Consider the following 23,910-nt stretch of genomic DNA (forward strand, 5'->3'; position numbering starts at 1 on the left):
AATTATATATAGAGAATGTCTTTATTTTTGCTCTACGTGTTATATAAACGGAGATATTATGATGTAAAGTTTGATTTTACAATAAAATTGATCATTTAATCATCGTCGTCGATCTTCTCAATGCGCATGTGCGCGAAAATGTACTGTTCGAGCCATTGACGTATGAATATCTGGACGGAGCGTAAGGTCGGATTTCAGGCGAGGGGATCGACATTAGCGGGACGGGGGATCGGCCATATTGTCTGGCGACATTTTGGCGCTCTGTTTGAAATTCAACATGAATTGATTGAAAGAATTGTATTATTGAATTAAAGAAAAGAAAGTGAGACTGGTTTTAATCGTTCAAAATAATATGTTTTTGTAAAATAAAATAATTTTTTTTACAATATTTATTGAAATTGATACAATAATTACAGAAAAAATTGATTCAATATTTATTTAAATTGATACAATCATTCGAGAATAACATTGATACAATATCATTAAAACACAAGATAATGTAATTTGAAATACTATTGTCCTTGGAACAATGTTAATTTATTGCGAAAATGTCTTTCACTTTGTTTATTATCTTCCATAGCTTCTTTACAAATATGATATAATCTAACTTTAATATATTTGCCAGCAATTGCTTTTGTTAAATGTATTATATGGTTTTCCAAAGCAGTTTGATCATGTGAATGTTTTTTTAAATTAATAAATAAATTATTGGAGTCAGTAAATTTTCGAAGTACCGAATTTACAAGATAAGTATCTGTAAATTTTTTTTTCATAAATTTTCCTCCACTTTTTGCTAAAGCAAAGCGGATAACTCTTTCTGCTTCGTGACAAATTTTCGTCACACTAGACGATGGGTATTGTAAACGTCCGCGGCTTTTGATTTGTATCAAAATAGAGTTTTCATCATTTTTATCATCTGAAGTTAACGCATGAACACAGTCTTCGCAATACAATGACTTTTTAAGATATCTTACGACAAATCCAGCAATATATACAATAATTCTTGAAGAAAATTCGGTGATTCTACGAATGTCTGGAAAGTACCCGTGATCTTCTATAATGTCTGCAGTCACATTACAGTTTAATTGCAGATCATCATTTAATGAATTGAACGGAGTAGAAGCATTGATTATTTGTTCACTATTTTGTGAAGAAGTTACGTGTAAAATTGCTATGTTTTCAAGAGGTATACAATTACCAGAGCCCGAATCTCGAATTTCGGAATGAATTAGCAATTTTTTAATAGCTGCCTTAAACTGGCGACTTGTTGGATTATTATTATAGCCTCCTTTGAATCTAATGCAACCAAAAAATAATTCAATATGATCTTGACTTATTTTGTATGTTGGAATATATTTCAAAAACTCCTGCTTCTCACAAACTTCATTATATAAGCCTTTTAAACTTTCGATACATATCAAAAATCCAACAAGCCCCATTTTTCTTACAGAATCAACAATTGGAGTCCCATTTTGCAATTTTAAATTCAAAATATAAGTTTTACATTCGTCTAATTTGTCCATTATTTTTGTATAATTCCAAGAGTTAATAGGTTGTTTATAATTAAACTGATTCATGTTTTGGAATTAAAATGTCAAATAAATCATTAAATTTGGATAAAAATTCTATTGTTGCTGAACAATCTTGAAACTGTGGAAGACATAAGTTTTCTTTACAAAGTTGAAGTGCTTGAGCAACAGATTTACTAAATAACTGAGTAGCGAAACGAACTTTCATTTTCTGTTTTTTATATTGAATATGTGCTGACCGTAACTTATTTCCTAAATGTAAGCTTTCTTGTTTTTGTAGATTATGTAAATCTAAAATGTACTGCCATTGGATAAGTTGGTTAATCCATCAATAATTACTTTCATATCTCCCAACAAGTTGCGAATAAGCTTTATCATATGACATGGATCAGGAAAAATAAATATTTTGTCATTTGTAATTGGATGGGGAAACCAAGTCTGTAAAGCAGTTGGCATTAAATTACATTTTAATTTTTTTGCCGTGGATAAAGTTGTGGTAACACCATCAAAAGTTAATCCAACCACTTTCACACCAGTATCATGCAGTAAGCAAATGCATTGATTAATCAAACCACTTTTTTGATCAGCCGTATTCCATTAATAAAAAAATAGCCCACAGCCATGCAGCATTCATACACACAAAAAGAAAAACCAAGACATCTTTGGCAATGCTAGTATTGTCGTTTATAATTCCATCCCCAAAATCAACGTAACCACTATAATTTTTACCATCGTATTCAATATGTTGTCTAATCGACATTTCATCAAAAATTAAGGTGCCTAAGAGTGGATAATCTGTAGCTTTTACCCGTTCAGAAATACTATTTAATGCTTCTTGCATAAAACCGGGATTTCCATTAATCGATTTGTACTATTTACTTATTGATTTTGGGTGTGGAAGACATGAATTGAAATGTTTGCGTACATAGTTGTATGCTTTAGGTGAGTAATAATGCAAGCTTAAAGCAAATTTTCTAAGCTCAGGAGAATATTCTTTAGAAAGAGATTTTTTTTGCTACTTGATATTTTACTCTTTGCTGTTAAACGCTTCAACAAGTCTTATTCGTGTCAGGGAACTGCGATCGAAGTCGTCGTCTAAAAAATGCAACGAGCATAAATGTGAAGACTTGGGTATATTACTCTTACCTATTGTTTTTAATATATCGGCATGTTCGTCTGCCAATAAACTTTTTTGTTTGAGTTCTTTTAGAACTGTATTCAATTGCGCGATCCGTTTCTCATACCGCTTATTTTTTTGTTTTAATGTTTGCACTTGCCTTTCATAATATTTCTTTTGGTGCATTAAAGTTTTGCGCAATAATTTTTTCCGTGGTGTATCCTCCAGTCGTTCGGTATACACACCAAATGAAGTAGACTCTTCTTCTCTTTTTCTTTTTAATGTAATTCTGCTTATTTCCGGCTCACACTGTAATTGTACATAACATTTAAAATTTTATTCATTGCACTTAGTTGAATATAATGAATCTTATGCTCGAGAAAAGTACTCACAATCGAATCATCCTCGTGCACCGACTCTGTTGATGTAGCTGACAATGTATTACTTTGCAAAGAGACTTCTTCTGCACCCGCAACTTTTGAAATATTTGACTGTAAATATAAAATTTCTTTTAATATATACATTTATCCATAGATTTTATATTATAAATGCTATATAATAATAATCTAATGATTTTTTGATAATTTGAATATATCAATTATGTGATCTCGAATAAACTTTTCAAACAGAATTATATTCACATAAATAAAATAATATAATTCAAATAAAACGATATTTACAATTGGAATGGCATTTTCTCTCAATCTTATTCGTGTCAGGGAACTGCGATCGAAGTCGTCGTCCGAAAAATGCAACGAGCATAAATGTGAAGACTTGGGTAAACATTCCATCTGAAGGCCCATAACTTTAGCCCAAGTTAATTTTTTTGATTCATCTTGTGGAAATCTAATGAAACACACATATCAACTAAATTGTATATAAAATAAATAGTAGCATGCAAGGTACGTTTCAATCCACCGAAGTCCGTGCGTAAAAACAACGTTCACGCGGTTCACGCGAGGAGCTTCCGTCAATAAGCCTATAACAACTTGAAAGACGGATAATGTATAATGGATACAAAGGATCTACATTATTAATATGAATCAACGAGAATGTTCGACGCTCAGACACAAAAGCAGCAAAAACATTTTCATTAAATCTTATTTTATTTAAATATATAAAATAGAAGCAAATTTTATTTTGTAGGTTATAAATATACAGTACTTACCGGTGAAATGTAATTGCAATATTTTTTTCAATATTAATTTGCTCTTTGCTTTTTCGGTAGCTTTTATTGCAACAACCGATTGCAATACAAAGCGGCATTTTTTACAAATTATTTTTTAAGGTAACTTTTTTGTACACAACACACGTCACACAGAAACTGGAGCACTGGACGAAAACAGACGAAAACACAGTTGTTTCCTTAGTCTACTCACAGATGGCAGTACTAATGTCGCCAGACAATATGGCGGCCCCCTCCTCCCCTAAAATGTTCACTCCCCGCGCCTTTAGGCTCCGTCCAGATATTCATACGTCAATGGTTCGAGCCGTCAATCTTAGATTGCGTTAATGTCGCTCTATGATCCATAATGTTAGGTTATATTACCCAGCAAACACAAATGTTACAGTAACATAACATAGCTGTAATAGTTATGTTACAATAATTGTGTATATGAAAAATTATTCATAAAATGAAGAAGTTAATAAAAAAAAACTAATCCATTTCTAAAAAAAGGCATGTTATTTATTTATCGAAGTCTCGAAAGTCTCGAAGTGTATTATTGCCTTTAATCCGCGATGCCGATTGGTTCTATCGTTGCGTTTACTTCGTGAGTCGCTATCATTGCATATTTTGACAGTTGTATGTATCGAGGGGTTAGTGTAATGATAGTAATGTATATGAAAGAATTTGGTGTATATAATAGTTAAAATCTGATAAATAAGTGTTTATTAATTTTGTGATTGAGTGGTTTCGACTACAGTTTTTCAGTTAGAAAGGGAAATAGAAATTCGATAAATTAAAATTATGTATATATAGAAATTCAGTTAATTTAGATTATGTACATATTTTTCTTATAATAAGATATAATACCGAATTTGAAATAAATATTTACTAATATTACAGATGTATTATCTATGTTAAATATAACAACAAAGGAAATCGATAACAGTAATACTGACAAGATTTTGAAGGAGATGATTGAAAATTTAAATAATAATATAGAAATAATAAATGATACAAACACAAAATCGCTATGTACGATTAGCAATAATATTAATACTGAAGACAATTATATTCCGAAAAAAGTTTATAAAACGCTTGATACTAATTTAACGAAACTTGTAGAGCGATGGAAAGTATAATTCTAGAATTCAGTCATCATGTCAAATCGATCTTTCTTTCGAGAGTAATAAGGAAAATGATAGCTTCGTGAATTTAGAAAATAAATTGGATATCATTAGATTTCGGATTATATGCAAATTGCATATTTGTTAGTTTTGCATATTCTACAAGAACATTAATAATGTGAATAAATTATAATTTTTTAAATAATAAGCATTAATTAGTTGAAACTATTATAATTTTTTCACATTATCAATGCTGTCGTAGAATGTGCAAAAAGTAATAAATATGCAATTTGCATATAATCCGAAGTCTAAATATCACTAATATAAAGTCAAAGTAAGAAAGTTGAATGCCAGTAAGATTAAACCAATGGAAAAAATATTTAAACGACCAACTGGCTATTATTAATGATGTTTAATTTATTTGTGCAGCAACGTTTCGACCCTAAATTGGGTTCTCTTCAGGCTGATGTTAAACGTCAATGTTAGTTAATACATCTTAAACAACGAGATAATAGGTATTTGTTCACAAACGTGATGTTAACAATATTCACCATGAAGCGAACTTGGAAGTTCACATGTGAAGTAAAGAACGAGGTTTCATTCGTTTTGTATCGCTTCATGGTGAATATTGTTAACATCACGTTTGTGAACAAATACCTACTATCTCGTTGTTTAAGATGTATTAACTAACATTGACGTTTAACATCATCTAGAACAAAGATTATATTAGTTAAAAAATATACTCCTATGTTGAATAAGTGCACTAACAAATAAGTATAGAGATGTATCCCTAAAAGATATAACTATTAAGTTATAACTACTTATATTACATCATCTTGACGACGGGCACTGACCGCGTAAAAACGCATACGCTGCGAGATACACGCGAAACCGAAATTGCCCAACGTGCAAGCAAAGCAGAAAGACTTTGAATTTACTTCGCTTGCACCTAGGTTCTTGACCGAGGGGGCCCGTTGCCAGGCACCCCTTCCGATCAAGGAACCTCCAAAAAAGTGATACTATAAAAACCGAGCAGGAGACGCACCCGAGAGTCGCTCTCAAGTTGCTAATCAAGAGTAACCGTGCAAACCGCGTAACACCAATATCGCCGGAGACGCAGAATCACACGCGTAGTTCGCGAATCGAATAAAGGTATACGTATAGTCACTACCGCGAGACTAAGTTAGTAGCTTACTCTAAGAAGGTGTAACATTGTAATATTGTCAAAATAATTCAACGACAAGTGTTCAATTGAATAAAAATCATTTAATAAAAAGTGAAAGTGCAAGTGATTATACAAGTTAATCACGAGCTTGCTCCTGTCGCCCCGGATTTCCATCTAAATTTGGTGCGACCCCTTGTGCCTTACCCGAGGCACACAACAGAAACCTTTGAGGGAATACCTGGCTTTAAAATCATGTATGAGCTGTTTGCTATAATATTAAATGTTTTAGTTGTTCACAATCAAATAACGATAGTTTGCATTCTGAATCTGGCGATACAAAAGCTTGCTTGTCGGGTAAAATATTTGCAGAACTTTATAATTTATATGATGATTAGATACCCAATTTTATGTATTATATCAGTCGATTGCTTTATTTTAGGATTATTTTTTAAAGACTAAATATTTCCCTTGTCTAATATTTTTATATTAATAGCATAAATGTGCAGAACAAAAATGTTATTCTGTTTTTCTTTTGTTTATCTTTTGTTTATAAAGCTGTGTAAAGGAGAATTCTAATTGTAAATAAAAAAAAAAAAACTAATTTGGAATAGAGGAATTTTAGAGAATAGAGAATTATTATTAATAATATATTGTTTATCGCTTATATGAGTTAAACATTTGATCTTTATAATTCATATTAAACCTTATATTTTAATCATTATCGACTTTTTCTCTTTTCTAAAATTTCTCTATTTCAAATTAGTTTTTTTTCGTTTACATTTAGAATTCTCCTTTACACAGGTTTATAAACAAAAGATAAACAAAAGAAAAACAGAATATAAACCTATATTATAAATAATATATTATTTATTGCTTATATAGGCAATAAATAATATATATAATAATATATGTATATAATAATTATTTTTTGCACCGTTGTGGGCTATCGCGACAGGGAAACGTTATTTTTATTATAATTCGCCGAAATTTTATTATGTACATAATTTTAATTCTATATTTTCACTATATACATAATTTTAACATTGCATAATTTTAACATTGCTAATATCGCGTAGCACTATAACGCCGCCTGTGTCAAACGTGAGAACTGTACAACATTACTACTATATGCATCTATTGCATGTGTTGTGTACGTGTGTATACGTGTATGCATGTGTCGTATACGTGTAAATACGTGTAGCACAATACTACTGTATGCGTAGACGATGATAATAATGACGTGGACATTTCTTAAAAAAAATTTTTCATATTTAGACTTTGCATAATAATATTTTCGCTTACAAAGCACATAGAGCAAAAATAAAGACACTTTCATAATATAATTCGAACTCAATCTATCGATTAACTGCATTCCAGTTCATTTGAGTTGGAGTTTCCACCCTTCTAGCTAGAAAACCGACAGTAGCAACTACTTTAGGTTGTGAAATAGTAGCTAAATACAAAAGAGATCCAATTGCTTGTCGATATTGATGATTATTTGACAAGAGTGAACTGTTGTCAGTGTCTCCGGCTAAAAAACCCGTTTCCATTGGAGTTCTAGCCGGTTTTGCTTCATTCAGAGAATAAAATTAAAGTAATTATTCGATCTTGGCTTGTACAATAAATTTTTCTCTCGCATTTATTTCCTTAGGGGGGAACAGGGGATGTATGGAATTAAATCTCTTGTAGAGATTATTCCAATTTTAAATCTTGGCCGTGATCAAGTAAAATTTGGTGCCTTGTGCACAGGTTTTTAAATTCTAACGAAAAAATTTAGTTTTGTTGGAATAACGCTGTCATCCGCGATTTGGCTCTTATTGCCTGTTTGACACTTTAAATTTATAGAATTATTCAATGTTTTTTGATTATTTAATTTACTGATTGCTCCTCGATTAAATTTATTAACCACAGCAGCGACTTTAATTATACCGAACTTGAAGTTTTCTTTCGATTCTGACGTCGTTTATACTCAGATTTGAGTTTCTGAATTACATAATCAGGCGTCAAAATATCAGGTGAACTTGATTCCAAACTTGAAATAAAAGTTTCCCAGGAATCTGGCATTGCTCTGATAATGTGACAGACGAACTCTTCATCTCGTACTTCTCCGCCAGCGCGTTGAATTCGAAAAACCAGATCTTGCATCAGATCTATATATTCGGCCATGGATGTCCACTTTGACTGTGTAAATTTCCGGTGAAAATGATGTCTAGAACTTACATTAACCGTCGAATATATCTTCCCAAAAACAGTCCACATCTTGTGTGCAGTATTGACTCCTACGACGTGTTTAAGTTGAGTATCCTCGATTCCTAAACCAATGGTCGACATAGCCTGACGATTGAGCACAATCCAATTTGGAGTTATCTTCGTGGGCTTCGGTTTTTCAGTGACTTCTCGTATATCTTCCTTGCAAAGGAGAAAGAACATCTTCTGTCGCCAATGATCGTAATTTGTCGAATTCAGCAAGCAAAATTCATGCTTGGTGAAATTGCTACAATCGTTTGAAATATTCTCCGCCATATTAAGAGACATTCTTCAGCGTTACAGCAAACAGAAAATTAGCATTTAAATATTTATACAACATATATACCTATATCGGCTTATTGGCTATACCGCGATGTTCTTTGCGTCCACGAAAATTAATTTTTTCGTTGGTTTAGGAATAATATCCTTGATTTGGATCTCTAATTCCTGTACTACCCCCTTAATTTAAATCCCCTGTAAAACTACAAGGCAAGAAAAATATTGATTCAAAAGTCGGCTAAATCGGGAATCGAACCCGAGAGCTTTTGCTTGCGGGCGAATGCTCTTCCAACTGAGCTAATCCAGACACTTACGAAACAATACTTCCCTTTGCTTTTGTAACCAAATAATGCCATGATTTCCGCCAAGGCGTAAATAAATAACATTAGGAATATATAATTCAGCCTCCTACATCAATACAACATATATATCTATATCGGCTTATGATCATACCGCGTTGTTTTTTGCGTCCACGAAAATTAATTTTTTCGTTGGTTTAGGAATAGTATCCAACAAAAAAATTAATTTTCGTGGACGCAAAGAACATTGCGGTATGGCCAATAAGCCAATATAGATATATATATTGCATTTATGTAGAAGGCCGAATTATATAATCTTAATGTTATTAAATATTTATATTTCCGGTTTCGCATCCTGGGTCCATAACCTTTTAACTACCTGACGTGCCAATTGATCAGTGCAGGATGTAATATGCACATATATAAGAAAGAGAGTGTGTGTGTGAAAAGAATCGAGGCCTTTTAATGTTCGGATCCATTTAATTTTACGACTTTCAATCGGTACAGATTTTTCCTTCGGTCGCACGTCCGCACGCGATAACTGACGGGGGCCGAATCTCTCGAACCCGCGCTATCTATTCTCTTCCTGCCCGTTCCTACGACCTTCGAGAATCTTCTCGACTCATCCTTTTTAATTTTGCTTGTGTTATTGTTTTCGAGTCTCGATTATTGTCTTTGTCTCCCCGTCTTGTCCGTTGTGTCTTTTCACTTGTTTATTTTGTCTCGCGTCTCGCTTTTCCTTTCGTCCCGCGTAAGCTTCGCATATATGTAAACTGGGGAATATGTGACGATATAATCGCCACAGTACTCCCCCGCCAGTGCTATACCGATAGCACGATATTTCGATGTTCGGACGCTACGAATTACATTTTCCTTTCTACGTAAGCGCGACGCAAAATTACACACATAAAATTAAAACAAAAAAACAATAAGAGAACGCCAATATAATATAATCGTGTCGTTCGTGCTCGCATATGCGTACGCGTGTCAATTACTTGAGAACCAAAAAAAAAACAAAAATATAAGATAGAGAAATAGCGCTATAAACCGCGAAACCAATAGAAATAGAATACAATGAAATGAAATAACTTGCTTAACGTGTGAATTCTCCCAGAACCTCGCGACCCGAAATAATTATTTCCTATCCTACGTCACAGGCCCGCCTGGAAACGGTCCGGGAACCGGACTCTTCTCCCTGCTCTCGTCGTCGTCTCGCCTCGTCGGAGCGGCGGTCCCGCGTCCTCGCGCTCCTCTCGTCGATTGACCTCACTGCCTCGGTCCCGCGCCGTCGATCCCGTCGGCCCGTCGCCTCCTGTATCGCTTTCTGAAAAAATATACGCGGGCTTTAGTCGGTCTATCGTGACCGTTCTCTCTTTGCCGTGCATGCGCACGACAAAGACTTTCTCGCTGCGACTGATGACCTCGTACGGTCCCTCGTATGGCGCCTGCAGCATCTTCCTCGGTCCGTCGCGTCGCACGAACACCTGCCCGGCCGTCGCTAGGTCTTTGTAAACGAACGGCCGTCGCTCCCCGTGTCGGGTTCCGTCCACCGGCCGCAGTCTCTCGAACTGCTCACGTAGCGTCCTGACGAGGTCGACGGCGCTGTCCTCGTTGTCCGTCGGCAGCCGGCTTAGGAATTGTCCCGGGATCCTTAACGTCTGTCCGTACACCAATTCGGCTGTGGTCGCCTGTAGGTCGTCCTTCCACGCTGCTCTAATCCCCAGCAGGACCGTCGGCAGCGTCTCCGTCCAGCGGTCGCTCTGCTGGCACTTGATCGCCGCTTTGAGCTGGCGATGAAACCGCTCGACCATTCCGTTCGCCTGCGGGTGGTATGCCGTCGTCCTCAGTCTTTCCGCTCCCGTCATCTCGCTCAGTCGTCGAAACAGACTGGACTCAAATTGAGTCCCCTGGTCTGTCGTGATTCGGAGGGGTGCCCCAAACCGGCAGATCCATCCCTCGTAAAAAACCCTTGCGATCGTCTTCGCCTCCTGGTCTCGTACGGGGAACGCCTCCGGCCACCTCGTGAAACGGTCCACGCACGTGAGGCAATATTGCTTGCCCTCCGAGACCGGCATCTTGATGATGTCCAGGTGGACGTGCTCGAACCTGTTGGATGGTACGGTGAATTTTCCCAAGGGCGCCGACACGTGTCGAGACACCTTGGATCGCTGGCAGGGCACACAAGAACGAGCCCAATTGCGGCAGTCCACTCTCATCGACGGCCAGACGTAGCGTTGCGCCACGAGTCTGCCCGTCGACTTGATCCCTGGGTGTGCCAGGCCGTGCACCAGGTCGAATGCGGCCCGACGGAAAGACCTTGTCAAATATGGCCTTGGTGTCGGCGTCGCTGTGTCGCAGTAGATCGCGATTCCGGTTCCGGGGATCTCCACCTTGCTCAGCTTTAGTCCCGTCTCCCGTCGCAAATACTCCTCGAGCTCCTCATCGGTCCTCTGTGATTCCGCCAGTGCGGCGTAATTCATAGGAGCTTGGAGCTCCTCTATTCTCGATAGCGCGTCCGCCACGACATTCTCCTCGCCCGTCACGTGCCGGATGTCCGTCGTAAACTGTCCGATGTAGTCTAAGTGGCGGAACTGGCGCGGCGTGCTTTTCTCCGGTTTCTGTCGGAAGGCAAAGGTGATTGGCTTATGGTCGGTATATACCGCGAACGCGCGCGCTTCCAGCATGTGCCGAAAATGCTTGACCGCCAAGTATATCGCTAGTAGCTCTCTATCAAAGGCGCTATACTTCGATTCGGCTGGGCTTAGCTTCTTCGAGAAGAATGCTAACGGCTCCCAGCCGTCGCTGCCCCGCTGTTGTAATGCCGCGCCGATGCTTTGTTCGGACGCGTCAGTAAACAACGCGAGCTCCGCGTTCGTCCTTGGGTGCCTCAGAAGCGCGGCCAAGCCTTCCCTCGATGTTTCGAATGCTCGTTGAGTCTGCTGCGTCCACGATATCGGCGTCTTGCCCTTAATGTTTTCTCGAAGCAGGTCATTGAGCGGTGCCAAAATCTCGGCAGCTTTAGGCATGAATCTTCGGTAAAAATTTACCATGCCTAAGTACCTTCTCAATTCCTTCGCGGTCCTCGGCATCTGACACGCGAGGATTGCCTCCACTCGCGCCGGCAGCGGTCGTGTTCCTTCGTCGGACACCTCGTATCCGAGGAATTCCACCCTTCGTTGTCCGAATACGCACTTCGTGGGGTTGATCACTACCCCGTATACTCGCAAACGCTCAAACACCGTCCGTAGGTGCTCGTGGTGTTCTTCCTCTGACGATGACGCGACGAGGATGTCATCGATGTATGCGTAGCAGAATTCAAGGTCGCGCAAAACCTCATCGATGAACCGCTGAAACGTCTGTGCCGCGTTGCGTAATCCGAACGACATGTATGGAAATTCATACATGCCGAACGGCGTAGTGATCGCCGTCTTCGGGATGTCCTCCTCCGCTACCGGTATCTGGTGGTATGCCCGCACTAGGTCCAGCGTGGTAAAAACTTTCCTACCGCCGAGGGCCTGCGCGAAATCCTGTATATGTCGCACCGGGTAGCGATCCGGGACCGTTCGCGCGTTCAGCGCCCTGTAGTCTCCACAGGGTCGCCACTCTTCGTCCTTTTTTGGCACCATATGTAGGGGCGCCGACCAACTACTCCTTGAAGGTCGCGCGATTCCAGCTTCCACCATCCTTCTGAATTCGTTCTTCGCGGCCGCCAATCGGTCCGGAGCGAGCCTCCGCGGCCTACACGCGACAGGCGGTCCCGGTGTCGTTTCTATATGATGTCGCGTTGTGTGGATCGTTTCTCTTGGGCGCCCGTTCGGCCTCGCGATGTCCGCGTACCGCTCCAACAACCGGTGATACGGCGTCTCTCCCGTGACCGCTTTGACGCAGGGTGCATCGCATCGGATGCATCGTCCGCGCGCGGTCAAGCTCGTCACCTGGTCGACGAGACGAGAATTTCGCAGATCGACGAGGAGTCCGTAATGCGCCAGAAAATCGGCGCCGATTATAGGTCGCGAAACGTCCGCGATCACGAATCGCCACAAAAATGCACGTCGTAATCCAAAATTTAAAACTAATGTTTCTGTCCCGTATGTATATATTGGTGTGCCGTTCGCGGCCGAAAGTTCGTAGGTCGATCTCTGTCGCGGTCCTCGAACCATTTTCCGAGGATACACGCAGAGATCCGCGCCCGTGTCAATTAAAAAACTCACTTTAGTGTTCGCGTCGGTCACGAACAGGCGACGCGCCCCGTGGCCTGAGTCACTCGCCGCCACTAGCGACCGGCTCCCGCGTTTCCCGGTTGTTGCATCGAGCAGGGCGGCCTGCATTGTCGAGCGCTCGGTCCGAATCGCCAGTGATACCAACATATTCCACTGGCCGGCGGATCACGGCTTGCCGAGCGCGCTCGCGGGCGCGAACGCGAACGATGGCGCGAACGCGGGCGGCGCCGATCGTCGTCACGGTCTTCTCCATATCGGTCACTCCCGATCGCCTCGATCGATCTCCGTATGGCCGTCAACTGCTCCGCCATCTCCCGCTGCATCTCTAGTCGCATCTGCGTCATTCGCAGCTCCATTTTCGCCTCCAGAGACATCGGGTCGCACGCGCTCTGACCCTGAGGAGCGGCGAATCTCGTCGTCTCCGCCACCTGGAACACCGGCGCCCGGGAAGCCTCCACGATCGCGTCCGCGATATCCGCCAGTTGCTCGGGCGTATCTGCCGTACGCGTTATTAAATGCGGCTGAAGGTGAGCTGGCAACCGACTCAGCCAGATCGTCCGCAACACCTGGTCGCCAACCACGTTCCCGGCAAGACCGCGAAGGTGGCGTAAAAATTGCGATGGCTTTCGATCGCCAATCTCCTCGTGTTCAAGGAGCCTCCGAGTCTTGTGCTCCTGCGACAGACTCAGTCGCTTAACAAGCTCGGTTTTCAAAGTCTCGTACGCGCGCTCCGGGGGCGGATTCATAATTATATCGCGTACTTCGGTGGTATAACGCGGTCCGAGGGCAGTCAACGCGTACCCGAACTTCGTCGCGTCGACCGTAATTCCGGCGGCCTGGAAACTCCGGTCGACGATGTTAAACCAGAGCTCCGGATCCGTTGGCGTGAACTCTGGCATTCGCATGCCCACTCGACTCACCTCGGGGGCAGGTAAATAATACCCCGGTGGCTGCTCCACCCGGGCCGATTGCATCGCACTCAGGTGCGAATTCGGCGCCTGAATCCCCGGCCGCTCGAGCGCCCGCGCCTTCGGCTCCACGCGTGGAATAGCGTCTTCGCCGTCTCGCATCACCGGCATGTCGCTCTTTCTCATTCACTCGACAATCGATCACGAAACTGTCCTCACTCTCGATGAAATGTCTTGTCACAAAAATAAAATAAAAAAAAATGTTTTCTTCGCGTATGCACGATCACGTCGGGGTCACCACTTTAACTACCTGACGTGCCAATTGATCAGTGCAGGATGTAATATGCACATATATAAGAAAGAGAGTGTGTGTGTGAAAAGAATCGAGGCCTTTTAATGTTCGGATCCATTTAATTTTACGACTTTCAATCGGTACAGATTTTTCCTTCGGTCGCACGTCCGCACGCGATAACTGACGGGGGCCGAATCTCTCGAACCCGCGCTATCTATTCTCTTCCTGCCCGTTCCTACGACCTTCGAGAATCTTCTCGACTCATCCTTTTTAATTTCGCTTGTGTTATTGTTTTCGAGTCTCGATTATCGTCTTTGTCTCCCCGTCTTGTCCGTTGTGTCTTTTCACTTGTTTATTTTGTCTCGCGTCTCGCTTTTCCTTTCGTCCCGCGTAAGTTTCGCATATATGTAAACTGGGGAATATGTGACGATATAATCGCCACAACCTGATAAAAGATGCACTATGCACCAACACAATTTAGCTGGAATTGTTAATTAATTATCGGTTTATTTTAAAAAATTATACACACAAAATGTAAAGATAGACAAACGAGACGAGAGAAAACAAAAGCCAATTATAAACATAGTTCACAGCTCTATTCTATACTCGGAACGTGTTAGATAAACTTTCGATAGTTAATCGCGGAAAGACGCTAAATACAAGTTTTCCAACAATAATTATAAGATTTTATTCTAACTATGTGATTTGATTGCCATAGTTATTACATTCGGTCGAATAAATGGAAAAAAATCATTTCGTTTAAATTCAAGTATAACGCGCGTGTATTGTATTTAGATGAGTGCTCGGAATTTGTTGTCATTTTCGAGCTGATATCAGAAGCAACGCCTTTGGTTCAAGGCTCAATTGTCAAGCCTCCGATTACTCGAGCAACGCTGTCTTAGGAGTGACCTTATACAAAAAGTATGCTGGAATTGTACCTTCCATTAAATCGTTATTTTTTTGTTATATAATTTTTATTTTTATTAAATAATAATTAAATATTAAAATTTCTATTATTAATATAATTATAAATGTAATCTATTTTAAACATATTAATAATAATAATAATTTAGCGAAAGATACAATCCCAGCATACTTTTTGTATAGAGACACTCCTGAGACGTAGGGCGTTGCCCGAGTGATCGGCAGCTCGGCCATCGACCGAAGACGTCGCTTCTGATATCGGCTCGAAAAGGGCAACTAATTCTGAGCACTAATTTAGATTTTTTGGTATTTGTATGTGGATAATCTTTGTAAATATCTACAAAATCTATATTTTATGAGGCTTCCGAAATATTGAGAAATTCTTAAAATCTAATTTCTCCTTTTCATCTCCATAAGGGATGATTGAGGTAAAATGCAAAAATTTACTTTTAGGTATTTGTATGAGTAACTTTTCTAAACAATAACGAAGTTTATATCTCATCAGGCTTCGGAAATATTGAGAAAGGACCCCGCACAAAACATAGGAAAAAATTGATTTTGGTGAAATTGGCTGAAACTTTGCAATTTTGTAGTTTAAGTGATGCTAATATAAAATGACTAGATCATAAGTCAATCCTATAAGCCGATTTTGTTCTAAAAAAGCTCAAAGTTCGATAATAGAGCCATTCTCGCTCTTAAGCCTTACCCAGGATCAACGACGTGGACGTAGCAAAAATCTGGGATTGCACGGCATCAAGAAAATATTCGTTATCCCTCGACAAGACTCATTGATACAATCAATGATGTTGCAAATCGGGTGCAATAAAAAAATCTCAATTAATTTTAGATATACGTATAAACATATTAATATTATAATTAATTTTATACACGCGCGCGCGCGCGCGTGCACACACACGCACGCACACAAAGGGATCAGATCTTTGCTACGTCCACGTCGTTGACCCTGGATAATGCTATGAGCGAGAATGGCTCTATTATCAAACTTTGAGTCTTTTTAGAACAAAATCGGCTCATAGGATTGACTTGATAGATAGAAACTTTATTGCTCCCCGTAGGGTTACAATTTAAAATACAAAAACAAAAACGCTTACATTATCAACTTAACCTACTTAACCTAATGTTTCTAGGGGGTTGAGCTTTTGCCACCACTGCGGCTATCCAAGGGATGACGCCCAGCACACCCTCGCGGACTGTCCCGCGTGGGTGGGCGAAAGGGCTGACCTGGTAGCTGCAGTGAGGCATGACCTGTCGCTGCCAACGGTTGTTTCGGCGATGGTTGGGGCAAAGGAGAGGTGGGGAGCGTTCTCCTCCTTCTGCGAGAGAGTCCTCTTGCAGAAGGAGGAAGCGGAAAGAGAGAGGGAGAGGGCCGGGAGAAATAACCCCCGGCTCTCAGAAGAGGAAGAGGGAGGAGAAAAGACGGAGGGCGAGGACGAGCCCCTCTTTTCCTGCCATCGGCGAGCTTGCTCGTCTGTGGTGGCGGGAATCGGGGGGGGGGGGTATGCCCCCGATGGAGAGAGTAGTAGTAAGAGGGATGGGGACGGGCTCTCTCTTTCGTTGGCACCGGCGGGCTTGCCCGTTGGCAGTGTCGGGGATCGGGGGGGACGCGCCCCCAAGAGAAGGCGAGTAGCCGAGGAGGAGAGCCTTGGCGGAAATCATGGCATTATTTGGTTACAAAAGCAAAGGGAAGTATTGTTTCGTAAGTGTCTGGATTAGCTCAGTTGGAAGAGCATTCGCCCGCAAGCAAAAGGTCTCGGGTTCGATTCCCGATTTAGCCAACTTTTGAATCAATATTTTTCTTGCCTTGTAGTTTTACAGGGGATTTAAATTAAGGGGGTAGTACAGGAATTAGAGATCCAAATCAAGGATATTATTCCTAAACCAACGAAAAAATTAATTTTCGTGGACGCAAAGAACATCGCGGTATAGCCAATAAGCCGATATAGGTATATATGTTGTATAAATATTTAAATGCTAATTTTCTGTTTGCTGTAACGCTGAAGAATGTCTCTTAATATGGCGGAGAATATTTCAAACGATTGTAGCAATTTCACCAAGCATGAATTTTGCTTGCTGAATTCGACAAATTACGATCATTGGCGACAGAAGATGTTCTTTCTCCTTTGCAAGGAAGATATACGAGAAGTCACTGAAAAACCGAAGCCCACGAAGATAAATCCAAATGGGATTGTGCTCAATCGTCAGGCTATGTCGACCATTGGTTTAGGAATCGAGGATACTCAACTTAAACACGTCGTAGGAGTCAATACTGCACACAAGATGTGGACTGTTTTTGGGAAGATATATTCGACGGTTAATGTAAGTTCTAGACATCATTTTCACCGGAAATTTACACAGTCAAAGTGGACATCCATGGCCGAATATATAGATCTGATGCAAGATCTGGTTTTTCGAATTCAACGCGCTGGCGGAGAAGTACGAGATGAAGAGTTCGTCTGTCACATTATCAGAGCAATGCCAGATTCCTGGGAAACTTTTATTTCAAGTTTGGAATCAAGTTCACCTGATATTTTGACGCCTGATTATGTAATTCAGAAACTCAAATCTGAGTATAAACGACGTCAGAATCGAAAGAAAACTTCAAGTTCGGTATAATTAAAGTCGCTGCTGTGGTTAATAAATTTAATCGAGGAGCAATCAGTAAATTAAATAATCAAAAAACATTGAATAATTCTATAAATTTAAAGTGTCAAACAGGCAATAAGAGCCAAATCGCGGATGACAGCGTTATTCCAACAAAACTAAATTTTTTCGTTAGAATTTAAAAACCTGTGCACAAGGCACCAAATTTTACTTGATCACGGCCAAGATTTAAAATTGGAATAATCTCTACAAGAGATTTAATTCCATACATCCCCTGTTCCCCCCTAAGGAAATAAATGCGAGAGAAAAATTTATTGTACAAGCCAAGATCGAATAATTACTTTAATTTTATTCTCTGAATGAAGCAAAACCGGCTAGAACTCCAATGGAAACGGGTTTTTTAGCCGGAGACACTGACAACAGTTCACTCTTGTCAAATAATCATCAATATCGACAAGCAATTAGATCTCTTTTGTATTTAGCTACTATTTCACAACCTAAAGTAGTTGCTACTGTCGGTTTTCTAGCTAGAAAGGTGGAAACTCCAACTCAAATGAACTGGAATGCAGTTAATCGATAGATTGAGTTCGAATTATATTATGAAAGTGTCTTTATTTTTGCTCTATGTGCTTTGTAAGCGAAAATATTATTATGCAAAGTCTAAATATGAAAAATTTTTTTTAAGAAATGTCCACGTCATTATTATCATCGTCTACGCATACAGTAGTATTGTGCTACACGTATTCACACGTATACGACACATGCATACACGTATACACACGTACACAACACATGCAATAGATGCATATAGTAGTAATGTTGTACAGTTCTCACGTTTGACACAGGCGGCGTTATAGTGCTACGCGATATTAGCAATGTGCGAGATTATGTTCGCTAGGCTAGATTCATGATGTGATATGTGATAGAAGAAGAAATTTATAAAAATCAGGTAATTATTTTATATTATATTTTTAAATGTATAATATAAATCTCATAACCTAGTTTTACTCTACTTTTTTTTCTTTCAAAATCTCGTCCCAAGATTTGCCTTTAAGTTTTGTCCTTTCTGAACTTCCAATAATTTTCATTCGTTAGAAATTTGCTGTATCATGTGAAAGTTTTTATCAAATTGATAGCCCTATGATTACTTTCTTTTGACACAAGTGGTTAAATATCTGTTTTACTGTTTTATGCAAAACTTCTTTTTATACTTGGAAACAAAAGGGTTTAATTATTTAAATACATGTCATTTCTACAGGCCATTTCTTACAATGTGTCAGTGCTCATAAATTTAGAAGTTACCAGATTAGTGAAGAAAGTCGCTCTGCTGAAGAGACATTGCTTCGTCAGTGTCTTTGAGAAGTACTTTGATTTTCAGGAAAAGTATTGCGATTCTCCGGGTAGGCCAGTACAGAAGAAGATGTCATCCCCAGTATCAAAATGAAGAAACAATGTAAAAAGTTTGAAATAATATTTTGAAAAATTCTTATTATTATATTATTAACTCTTATTAATTCTCATCAAGGTATGTAGAGACCAAAAGTGACAGTCACAGTAGTATTTAGCACAATATTTAAGGATGAGGATGACATGGTCATTGGCAAACTCTTTCTTCAAGAATTGAAAGAAGGCAGGCGAGCAAGTCACACTGTTCTGCAAGTTTTATTCAACCATCGTGAGCCACCGTTGGAGCTATAAGATTCTGAAGCGGCAGTTGGAGATTGCATTGGCTATATCACATTCTATAAAAAGGTTTAAAATAATTGATTTGTTTTTCAACCATTCATTAAGTTGCATCAAGTTTAAATAATGTTTTATTAAAATTATTTAGATATTTATATAAAAAAGTAAAACATATAAATATACTGCTGAAAGATATTAAATAAATTTACATATTAAAAATTTTAAAGATTTAATTATAAAAAATTAATTAATTATAAATTACTATTAAATTCTTAATCAATAATAACTAAAAAAAGACCAAACTGGCAATAATTTATTAACGGTGTTTAATACGACGTTTCGACCGTCATTGCGGTTTTTCTCAAGTATATCTACAAAAATTAACGCAAATTGTTATTCATAACATTTACAAGTGATTTGCATAAATATAATTATTGAAAAATGAGAACTAACAACGTAATATAAATAGATACGTTACAATGGCTTCGGGGCGTTTATATAACTCGTTTCGAATAAATCGCGTGCTCGTTGCCTCACCTCAAACGAAAGATCATCATTGATTTGCATATCATGTGCCGACACGCTGACATCTCTTTTAAGATCGATATTCATAATATCGATTATCTCGCGATCGCTACTTATCGACAATCTTGCTTTCTTCATAAAATCGCGACCCATTATAACTGAACTTTGCATCGTATCGTCGGGGACAACTCGTAACACTATCGCGTATTTCTCATGCTCGAAAATGATCGTCGCATTTACACAACCTACCGTTCTTAGGCCGCTACCATTTATTCCGACAAATCGGTCACAATCTAAATCGGCGATAATATATTTCCGCGAAACGTAACGCTCTTTAACGAAAGAGATAGGACTGCCGGAATCGATCAATGCGTTAAGGTTAATACTAATAACTTTGTCTCTATCACTTATCTGGAATTCGTTACTTCGCCGAAAATCGCCGCTCTCCGTCAGACTCCGTCTGCTCTCTCGCCAGACAGTGAACGCCTTCTTTAGTTGATCCGTCGTTATCGTCACACTGGGCTGCTCGATGCCCCAGTTTACCGCACTTGTAACACAATCCTCGTTCTCACCTAGGCCTCGTGCACTTAGCCGCGATGTGGCCATCCTCGTTACAGTTGTAACATCTCCTAGGGCTCGTATCCTTGAACATCTGCTTCTTACTCTGCTCCTTGTTCTGCAGCTTACTTTTGCCCGCCATGGTAGCCGATGGACGAGGGGAAGCTCCTTTTGTAGCAGGGACGTTTACAAATTTCTTCAGTATCTCGTCCGTTGACTGGTAACAGGCCTGTACTCAGGCCTGCGTGCGTAATTCCTGGCTTGGTATGCCTTCGATGATATAACTGATCATTTCTCCGCCTGTCATCAGCACTCGATTTGCGAGGGTCACCTTATCGTGGAGGTAATCCGCGAAGGTCTCGCCTACACTCCACATTCTCGCCTCCAACTGGCGTCGCAACATCAGTGGATCTACTCGTTACCCGTACATCCTTTGTAGCTCCAGGAAAAGATCGCCACAACTTAGTTCGACGCAATCGATCCTCAAGTGATACTACTCGAGCGCCTTGCCGAACAGTTTGCTTCATATCAGGGCTTTGGCCTGATGATCGTCTAGATTGTAGGAAGCGAGCAGCGTCTTCGCCTGCTTCTCCCAACGGTCATAATCTAGTTCGCTACCACTGAATTCACCAATGAGGTCCTTGAGGTCCTGCCACTTTTTCACGCTTGCTCGTTCGGATACGTCTCTTTCTTGTGGTGGCGTCATCCTTGCTAACTTGAGTTCCCTTCTTAAAAGCTCGACTAAAAGCTCGCGCTCCGCTAGATCTCATTTCTTCCTCAGCAACTCGATCTCTCTCGCCGATGGGACGGTGCCCTCATCACTTGCACTTGCTCGAAGCTCGTCGTCCTGTAGCACATGAGTTTCGTTTAACACTTGTCCCGCCAATACCAGTTCCTCGGGTGGCACTCCAGCGTTCAGTAGCCGCTTCACCAGATCAGCCTTCTGGCCCGCCGTCGACAAGTTCTTACTCTTTAACTTGTCCTTAAGCTGCACAATCGTTAAGGTGCTCATCGTGACTCGTCGTTCGGGACAGTATCACACTCGTAATTACCATGTCGTCTTCGTTACCTAATCACAATTCCGTGATCACAATCACCTTTGAACGGGTCAACGTAGACGCGTAATAATGTTCATAAATAGCACATAAAACTTTCTTCTGACATAATTTGTTGTACTCAGACGCGCCGGTGGAATCCTCCCTTGGACAGATCAACGTAGACGCGTAATAATGTTCATAGTAGTAGTAGTAGTAGTAGTAGTAGTAAATAGTAAGCGAGTGGTTCCATGACTTGGCCCCCGACGGCACCTAGATCTGGCGAGATTCATTGTGTCTCCTCACTCTTGTCTTTAAACTGGGTGATGTGTACTCAGCCCAGAGTTCTCCACTAGGCTTATGAGTTCCATCACCCTTGTTTTGTCTAATTCTTGAGATTTAAGAAAACTTTGTCCCCAGATCCTGAATCTCTTTCTAGCCAGAGCCGGACATTGGCACAGAATATGTATGCTGTCCTCTTTTTCCTCCCCGCATAGTCGACACTCCTTCCTGTAGATATTGAATAGGTGGGCCCTGAGTATTGGTGAATGTTCTGTCAGCAGTCCTATCCCCATCCTCAATTTCTGCCTATTCAGTGTTAGTAGTTCTTTGGTTCTGTTACCATTTATGTCTTTCATCAGGAATTTAGCCTGTCGGCAGGATTTCAGATTATCCCACCTGGCCTTATGTAGTTTGTCTATACTGTCCCTGATGAAGTTCTTGCCCATCGTAAAGGGCACTCCCATCTCCCGACTATCTGGTGCTTTGCTAACCCCTTCTCTAGCCAGTGAGTCTGCTATTTCGTTTCCCGGTATGCCCTGATGCCCGGGTACCCAGACTAACGTTACTTTGTTTTTCCTGCACAGCTCCTCCAGCGCCAGCATGCAGTCCCATACCAAGTATGACTCGGTGGTCGCACCCGCCAAAGCCAGAAGGGCTGCCCTACTGTCCGTGCAGATTTATATTTTCCTGCAATTTGTTCCCTTGGTTAGGTTCAGTTCGGCACATCTGAGGATGGCGAGCATCTCTGCCATAAAGACCGTGCAATCGCCTCCCATTGGAATACTCTCCCTATGGTTTTCCCCAGGTTCATATACTCCTGCTCCAAAGCAATTGTTTATGCCTGATCTGTCCGTGAACCACATGTCCACCTTTGTGTCCATGATCCCGCCCGGTTTCAGCCACTCGTTTCTATCAGGTATCCATAATTTAAAATGTTATACCAGTTGATACTTTCTTGTAGTTCTGTCTTGTTTTCCCTCAATAGGGTACTTTTGGAGAAGACCTAGCCTGGTGTGTCCCAGTCCTGTGTTTCTCCATTTACTCTGACATTTCAGGCGGTATGCCGTGGTATTGGCTGATTGTATCACAGCCAAATTTATTGGCGTAACACTGAGTGCTATTTCAAGCGCCTCTGTGGGTGTGGTTCTCATGGCCCCTACTGCAGCCCTTAGGTAGTTACCTTGCAGGCTTCTAAGTAGTTTCTCCACCTCCCCTTTATTTATTCTCGTCCACCAGACGACTGACGCGTATAGCAGCCGCGGCAGCAGGACCGCCCTGTACAGCCATAATGCTGCACCAGCGCTGATGCCCCACGATTTGCTCATTGCCCTTCTGCACATCCACATGAATGCATAGAACTTTTTCCTTTGCTCTATGAGATGTTTTCCCCAGCTGAGCTTAGGATCTAGAATCAGTCCCAAGTATTTCACCGAGTCTGTAAACGGTATTTCCTTTCCCCAGAGTTTTAACGTCTCTATGGGTTCAGGTTTATATTTTCTGGTGAAGACCATAATATTTGTCTTGCTCGGATTAACCGTTAGACCTCTGTTCTCACACCAGTTTTGCACAATCCTTAAGGTATCCTTTGCTTGGTCCCTTAGTGTGTTGAGAAATGGTCCTCTAACCACAATGGCCACGTCATCAGCATAGCCAAAAGTCGAGAAACCTTTCCTCTGTAGCTCCTTTAGCAGGTCGTCTATCACTAGACACCACAACAGAGGAGATAAAACTCCCCCCTGTGGGCAGCCTCTCGTTGGTTTTCCTTTGATGGAGATATCTTGACACTCCACCGTCAAGCATCTGTCCACTAGCATGTCTTCTATCCAGTCCACCAGTGGTTCTTGTACTCCATGTCTGATCAGTGCTTCCCCTACCACCTCGTGTGAAGTGCTATCGAAAGCGCCTTCGATGTCCAGGAAGATTCCAATCGCATA

The 23,910-nt window shown here is 40.7% G+C and overlaps 2 protein-coding genes across 4 annotated transcripts; both read right to left on the bottom strand.

Moving 5' to 3' along the window:
- Nucleotides 1–512: 512 nt before the first annotated feature.
- On the bottom strand, nt 513–3,912 carry LOC146724268 (uncharacterized). 3 transcript variants are annotated; one of them, XM_085480281.1, is made up of 6 exons: nt 3,815–3,912; nt 3,327–3,492; nt 3,039–3,137; nt 2,658–2,955; nt 2,519–2,587; nt 513–574 (listed from the first exon to the last, which is right to left on the bottom strand). In XM_085480281.1, exons 1-6 carry the CDS (start codon nt 3,910–3,912, stop codon nt 513–515), a joined length of 792 nt encoding a protein of 263 aa, XP_085336407.1. The 3 variants fall into 3 exon arrangements, with proteins under 3 accessions (XP_085336407.1, XP_085336409.1, XP_085336408.1); XM_085480283.1 differs by lacking the exons at nt 513–574; nt 2,519–2,587 and adding an exon at nt 1,939–1,967 and having other exon boundaries at nt 2,676–2,955; XM_085480282.1 differs by lacking the exon at nt 513–574 and having other exon boundaries at nt 2,478–2,587; nt 2,661–2,955.
- Nucleotides 3,913–13,201: 9,289 nt separating this feature from the next.
- Nucleotides 13,202–14,227, bottom strand: LOC114940135 (uncharacterized). The gene has a single exon (XM_029314658.2). The coding sequence runs from the start codon at nt 14,225–14,227 to the stop codon at nt 13,202–13,204; it is 1,026 nt and encodes a 341-aa protein (XP_029170491.2).
- Nucleotides 14,228–23,910: the final 9,683 nt, after the last annotated feature.

Source organism: Nylanderia fulva, unplaced genomic scaffold (assembly GCF_048542155.1).
Source record: "Nylanderia fulva isolate GAGA-0341 unplaced genomic scaffold, ASM4854215v1 Scaffold140, whole genome shotgun sequence".
Lineage (NCBI taxonomy): Eukaryota > Metazoa > Arthropoda > Insecta > Hymenoptera > Formicidae > Nylanderia > Nylanderia fulva.